General features: G+C 43.2%; 1 protein-coding gene across 1 annotated transcript in view; it reads left to right on the top strand.

Moving 5' to 3' along the window:
- Positions 1-151: 151 nt before the first annotated feature.
- LOC125034974 overlaps positions 152-6,983 on the top strand; it is a 12,762-nt gene continuing 5,930 nt past the window's right edge. Inside the window, exons 1-3 of the mRNA XM_047627021.1 lie at positions 152-1,622; positions 3,577-3,816; positions 5,393-5,583. Of these exons, the coding sequence (XP_047482977.1) occupies positions 360-1,622; positions 3,577-3,816; positions 5,393-5,583 (1,694 nt within the window). The 5' untranslated portion in view covers positions 152-359. The remainder of the gene's footprint in view (positions 1,623-3,576; positions 3,817-5,392; positions 5,584-6,983) is intronic.

Here is a 6,983-nt window from a genome sequence, read left to right as displayed (position 1 = left end):
TTGCCGTGGGTTCAGCGTTGACATGCTTAATATTTACACCAATTAGTTTCGCATATTGAAATAAAAACCGTGATAACATTTATTATGCAACTTGTTTGTGTTATATATAATTTATTAACACATACTTATATTACGCAAGTGCCGTCAGTGATAACATTTTCAAACACGTTTTTCTTTCTATTTGCAGGTCACTATGACGCGAGAGGAGGCGCTATAATGGAGGCTGGCCGAGGGAGGCTTCTACCTTCCCTTCGCCTCGTTCACTAGCACTGCTCTCCATGCCTGTGGGCGACGCGGAGCTTTTGTCTTGAAGGACTTCGGCTGGTTGACGCGTGCATTCGCAGGTGCTAGAAATCGAGATGGATTTCAGTACAGTGAGCCACCAGTCGCCCGGTTACATGTGTATGGAAAATGGGGGTGACTTTGTTAGTACGAATTTTATGGAAGACGTCCGTTCAACCAAAGTGCCCACGGTGCTCGAGGATATCGCCCTGCCGAGAGGCTGTGACGTGCGAACCGTAACTATGAATGGATTTAGCAACTCTTGCCAAGGAAATATTAATGACGCCAAGAACTTTTCCTCTGCGCCGAAAGAAGCCCATGCTAGGGATTTGCATGCGCTAGTAAATGGTGATCCTAACATAAATTTCGACGTTCGTCATTCACAAGCGGGCCAGACGGGCGAGGTGAGTGCAGAGACGTCGCAGGCCAAACGGCCAGAGCGCTTGCCTTCACAGTCGTCGGTGTCGTCGCTGCACTCCTCGGCCTCGGTATCCGAACGCTCGATCTCGTTTTCGGAGCAGGAGACCGTGTGCGTGGGCGACCTTCAGCGCCGATACGGTGATGCAGACAGCGACTCGCGCGTTCGGCAGCAGGGTTCCTTTTCCTCCTCCGAGCAGCAGGACCCTTTTGAGCACCCAGGCGATCACGAGCGCTACCAGCCCGAAGATGATGAGCTCTTCCATCCCGACGACGATGACTACGACGACGAGGGTGAGGCAGGGCAGCCCATGTTTACGGGCGTCGACATGAGACATGCCGAAGTAAACATCAAGTCCACGAATGAGGTGGTTTTCGGCACCAAGGAAGTGTATAACATCTCGTCACCGCTGACGGAGGCCGTCCCCAACATCAACATCATGACTCCGACGGCGGAGACGCCGGGCGGGAGCGCAGAGACTTCGACGTTGGACTCCCGCGGCGGCGCCAGGGGCCACCCTCTCCACCTCAACATAAACAAGGCACAGCATGCGGCTCAGGCGGCTATCCCTATGATGTGCCGGCCGCACAGCCCAGTCATCAAGTCACAGTCCACGCCCATCCCCGTTTCCTCGTACGGCCTCACGAGCCCCGTGATGTCCCCCCATCAGATCCCGATGGCCACAGCAATGGGCGTTCAGCAGGGGGCGGGCGTGCTCAACATTCCCCTGCCCTCGCCCATGCTCAGCCAGACCAACAGTCAGCTGAGCATGAGCCACCCTCTGGCAAGTGCCATAGCCGCCCCTGCCAGTCGGATCAACATGCCCACGGTCACCACGCCCACGAGCCAGGTCAATATCAGTGACCCAGACAACGTCGTGGTGGGAACGCAGGTCGTCATCCGCTGCAATGAGCCCCACGAGGTAGGGGCACCAGAGTCTCAGCGGCGTTGCACTGCTTGCCAGTTGTTGTCTCTTTTTGGTGTAACTAGGCAGCCGGTAGACATTAATGTCAGAATATATATATATATATATATATATATATATATATATATGTATATATATATATACATATATACACACACATAAATACACACATTCGAACATATACATCTATTTATATATGTACATACATACATATATATATATATATATATATATATATATATATATATATATATATATATATCTGTGTGTGTGTGTGTGTGGGTGTGTGTGGGCGCGTGTGAGTGTGTCTCTGTGTTGGTTCGTATGTATGTATGTATATAAATTTATTAATATACATGTAGCCTTCAAATGGCCTATCAAGACAAAGTGTGATTTCAAAGTAGTTCAGGAAATTGCTTTAAATTTTAGTCATGTTTTTGTGCCTACTGAATATTAATGGACCCACGCTCAAGAAAAACAAAGACGAGAAAAAGTATTGCTAAAGTAATGAAGCGAATTTACCTTTTGGAAGAATGGAACTCCCCCTCCCCCCCTCCCCCCCCCACCTTTAAAAAAAAGGTCTCCAATTACCATCTTTGGCTTAATGATAGGATATGGTAAACTTACATACCTATATACTTACACGGAGAAATCCCACAGAATGGTTATATACATTTACCGAAGTGATCTAAAAACGTGCTTTCTAACAACGAAACACAACAGAACCCCTTAGATTAACGTACGACAGACAGAATTTTAAGAAATATGAGAATGAGAGATTCCACCAAACAATAACATGTTTTAATCCCTAGGCGTCGGGGAGGCGAGGCCGCGGGTGACCTTGAGTGTGGTAACTTCAAGGTCGTTTGCCGCAGACTGTTGCCTCCTGCTCCTCTCTGTGTTTATTTGCTTTAATTACTTGATGTGTGCGATCATTATTGGGATTTACTATATGATTTTTGGCCTGCTTGTGTAAGTTTACTTTATACATATGTATATATATATATATGATACATATATATATATATATATATATATATATTATATATATGATACATATATATATAATATATATAATATATATATATATATATGATATATATAATATATATATATATATATATATATGATATATATATATATGTATATGACATATATGAATATATATGTATATATATAATATATATGATATATATATATATACTATATATAGACACACAGACATATATACACATATATATACATATATATGTATATATAAATAAATAAATATAATATCTTTATGTATATATCTATATGTATATATGCGTACATATATATATATATATATATATATATATATATATATATATATATATATATAGAGAGAGAGAGAGAGAGAGAGAGTGAGTGAGTGAGTGAGTGAATGAGAGAGAGATAGAGAGAAAGAGAGAGAGGAGAGAGAATGAGAAACAAAGAAAAGATAGTTACAGGGACCGCGTTTATTTCGAGAGTTGCCTTGTTCTTTAATAACAGCAGAGGAGCGGGTTATCTCCAGCTCAATTAGGCAATTTTTTTTTTAGGGGAGTAGGCTAATAAACAAATAAAAGAGTTTACATAACCTGTGGACTCGTAACGTGTGTGTGTGTGTGTGTGTGTGTGTGTATGTGTGTGTGTGTGTGTGTGTGTGAATATATAAAATACGGTGTGTGTGTATATATAGATATATGTGTATATGTATTTATATAATTGTATATATATATGTATATATATACGTTTTATATATATATACATAAATATATATATAATTATATATAAATATATATATATTTATATATATAGAGAGAGAAAGAGAGAGGATTTCCCTCCTCAATAAAAAAAAATGTGTTAAAATAATCATAAAAAAAATAATTAAAAAAAAATTAAAAGCTCATAAACATCCAAGTAACTAACACCCCCCCCCCCCTCCCAGCACCGCCACGTTGAACCTCCCGTCGCCAACATCGACTCGACTCTGGCGGAGGTCCGGGAGAAGCTGGCCACCGTCTACCGAACCCAGACGAAGACCTCGCTCCTGCCGTGGCTGAAGGGACACCAGGCCATCCCCATGAACGAATTCTACACCAACTCCCGCATCCTGGCCGTGGACAAGCAAGGGAAACAGACGAGCCAGGCCGTGGACCTCGTGAAGGATCTGATCAGCGAGGAAGAGGTAAGTAAGGTGTCGGTGGGTCGGTGCTTCGGTTAGGGTTCATGGCGGTGGTTTAGTGCTTCGGTTGGGTTCATGGGGGTGGGTCAGTGCTTCGGTTAGGGTTCGTGTCGGTGGGTTTGTGCTTCGGTTGGGTTCATGGGGGTGGGTCAGTGCTTCGGTTAGGGTTCGTGTCGGTGGGTTAGTGCTTCGGTTGGGTTCATTTCGGTGGTTTAGTGCTTCGGTTGGGTTCATGGCGGTGGTTTAGTGCTTCGGTTAGGGTTCATGTCGGTGGTTCAGTGCTTCGGTTAGGGTTCTTTTCGGTGTATCAGTGCTTCGGTTGAGTTCATGTCGGTGGGTTTGTGCTTCGGTTGGGTTCATGTCGGTGGGTCAGTGCTTCGGTTGGGTTCATGTCGGTGGGTTAGTGCTTCGGTTGGGTTCATGTCGGTGGGTCAATGCTTCGGTTGGGTTCATTTCGGTGGGGCAGTGCTTCGGTTGGGTTCATGTCAGTGGGTTTGTGCTTCGTTTGGGTTCATGTCGGTGGGTCAGTGCTTCGGTTGGGTTCATTTCGGTGGTTTAGTGCTTCGGTTGGGTTCATGGCGGTGGGTTTGTGCTTCGGTTGGGTTCAAGGAACTTTAGCTTTGATCCTTGACTGGGTTCGATTGGGTTACGACTAAATGAATGAATGAAAGAATGAAAGATGGGCTCTTATGTACTTACTCATTTCTTTATTTATTACTATTACTGTTCTTCTTATTATTATTATCAATATTATTTTTATCATTGTTGTTGTTGTTATTATCATTATCATCGTGGTGATGATGATAATGATGATGGTGAAGATGTTGATGCTGATGATGCTGATGATAATGATGATGATGGCGATGATGATAATGATGGTGATGATAATGATGATGATGGTGATGGTGATGATGATAATGATGATAACAATGATGATGATAATGATGATGATTATGATGATGATTATGATGATTATGATGATAATGACGATGAACCGATAATGATAGGAATATGGATAACTGAAATAACATTAGCAGTTTCAATGGTAGTATTAACAATGATAATGAGTATGAAAGAACATTATCAATAATAACAAAAGGATAATGCTAATATTAATAATGGTACATGAAACGAAATAAATGTACTAAGAGAGAAAGGTTAAACTATAAGAAAAAAAAATATTACGGTAGTTGCGCATATCCGGCGAATAACGTATCGTCATTTGCCAACTGAATTTTGAAAACGACTTTTTGCCTTTTGTATTTTTTTTTTTCTCTTTCTGCTGTTTCCTCTATCTTTTCTTATTTTCTGGCTCTTTGGATTTGTATTTTTCTTCGTTCTCTCCTTTTTTCCCACTGTTTCTTTCTTTCTTTCTTTTCTTTCTTTCCCACTCTCTTATTTTCTTTCTTTCTCTCTCCCCCCCCTTTCTCTCTCTCTCTCTCTCTCTCTCTCTCTCTCTCTCTCTCTCTCTCTCTCTCTCTCTCTCTCTCTCTCTCTCTCTCTCTCTCTCTCACGGACACCATAACCATCACCATTATCACCACCACCACCTACCTTCTAACTCTCTCCCCTTCTGCAGACGAAGTTCCTGGTGGAGGGGGAGCCTGGGATGGGCAAGACGCTGCTGGCACTCAAGATGGCGATCGACTGGGCCAACGAGAAGAGCCTCCAGCAGTTCAAATTCGTCTTCCTCATCTTCCTGCGGGACTTCAAGGGCAGTCTCGAGCAGTACATCAAGGAAGAGCTTTTGCCTTCGGGATTCGATGAAAAGTGAGTGCCGATTTTTGGGCACGTTTTTGGGACGGTTTTTTTGGGCGCGTTTTGGGACGGTTTTGGGCGCGTTTTTGGGACGCTTTTTGGGCGCGTTTTGGGACGGTGTTAGGATAGTTTTAGGACGATTTTGGGACGGTTTTAAGTGCACGATTATGGTTGTCTCTTGGGTTGTGTGTGTGTGTGTGTGTGTGTGTGTTTGTGTGTGTGTGTCTGTTTTTGGTTTAGAAGGTGTGCGTTTCTCTGTTTGGTATGTATTTGTTTTTATATGTGTGTATTTGTTTGTTAACATTTTGGCACTTCCGTATGGCTGTTTGGTTGTGTTTTTATTTACTTTTATTTTATTTTCTAATAATGATGTTGAGGATGGTAGTAATGGTATTTAAACAACGATGCCAATTGTAATGATAATGATATTAAAAATGATGGTAGTGATAATGATGATATAGATGTTACTAAGTATCATTGGGGATAATGATGATAATGATGTTAATAAGAAAATAATGACACAAAATATTATTACGAAAACAACAACTCTGGAATTTCCCAAAAATACTTCCTGTGGTATTAGAGTGTAGAATAGGTAATGATCTCTCTCTCTCTCTCTCTCTCTCTCTCTCTCTCTCTCTCTCTCTCTCTCTCTCTCTCTCTCTCCCCCCCCCCCTCTCTCTCTCTCTCTTTCTTTCTCTCTCTCTCTCTCTCTCTCTCTCTCTCTCTCTCTCTCTCTCTCTCTCTCTCTCTCTCTCTCTCTCTCTCTCTCTCTCCCCCCCCTCTCTCTCTCTCTCTCTCTTTCTTTCTCTCTCTCTCTCTCTCTCTCTCTCTCTCTCTCTCTCTCTCTCTCTCTCTCTCTCTCTCTCTCTCTCTCTCTCTCTCTCTCTCCCTCTCCCTCCCTCTCTCCCCCCCCCTCTCTCTCTCTCTCTCTCTCGCTCTCTCTCTCTCTCTCTCTCTCTCTCTCTCTCTCTCTCTCTCTCTCTCTCTCTCTCTCTCTCTCTCTCTCTCTCTCTCTCTCTCTCTCTCTCTCTCTCTCTCTCTCTCTCTCTCTCTCTCTCTCTCTCTCTCTCTCTCTCTCTCTCTCTCTCTCTCTCTCTCTCTCTCTCTCTCTCTCTCTCTCTCTCTCTCTCTCTCTCTCTCTCTCTCTCTCTCTCTCTCTCTCTCTCTCTCTCTCTCTCTCGCTCTCTCTCTCTCTCTCTCTCTCTCTCTCTCTCTCTCTCTCTCTCTCTCTCTCTCTCTCTCTCTCTCTCTCTCTCTCTCTCTCTCTCTCTCTCTCTCTCTCGCTCTCTCTCTCTCTCTCTCTCTCTCTCTCTCTCTCTCTCTCGCTCTCTCTCTCTCTCTCTCTCTCTCTCTCTCTCTCTCTCTCTCTCTCTCTCTCTCTCTCAATCTCTGACTCTCAGTATAGACAA

Source organism: Penaeus chinensis, chromosome 19 (assembly GCF_019202785.1).
Source record: "Penaeus chinensis breed Huanghai No. 1 chromosome 19, ASM1920278v2, whole genome shotgun sequence".
Classification (NCBI taxonomy): Eukaryota; Metazoa; Arthropoda; class Malacostraca; order Decapoda; family Penaeidae; genus Penaeus; species Penaeus chinensis.
Note: the sequence above shows the minus strand (reverse complement) of the source record. Positions and strands in the feature narration are given on the sequence as shown.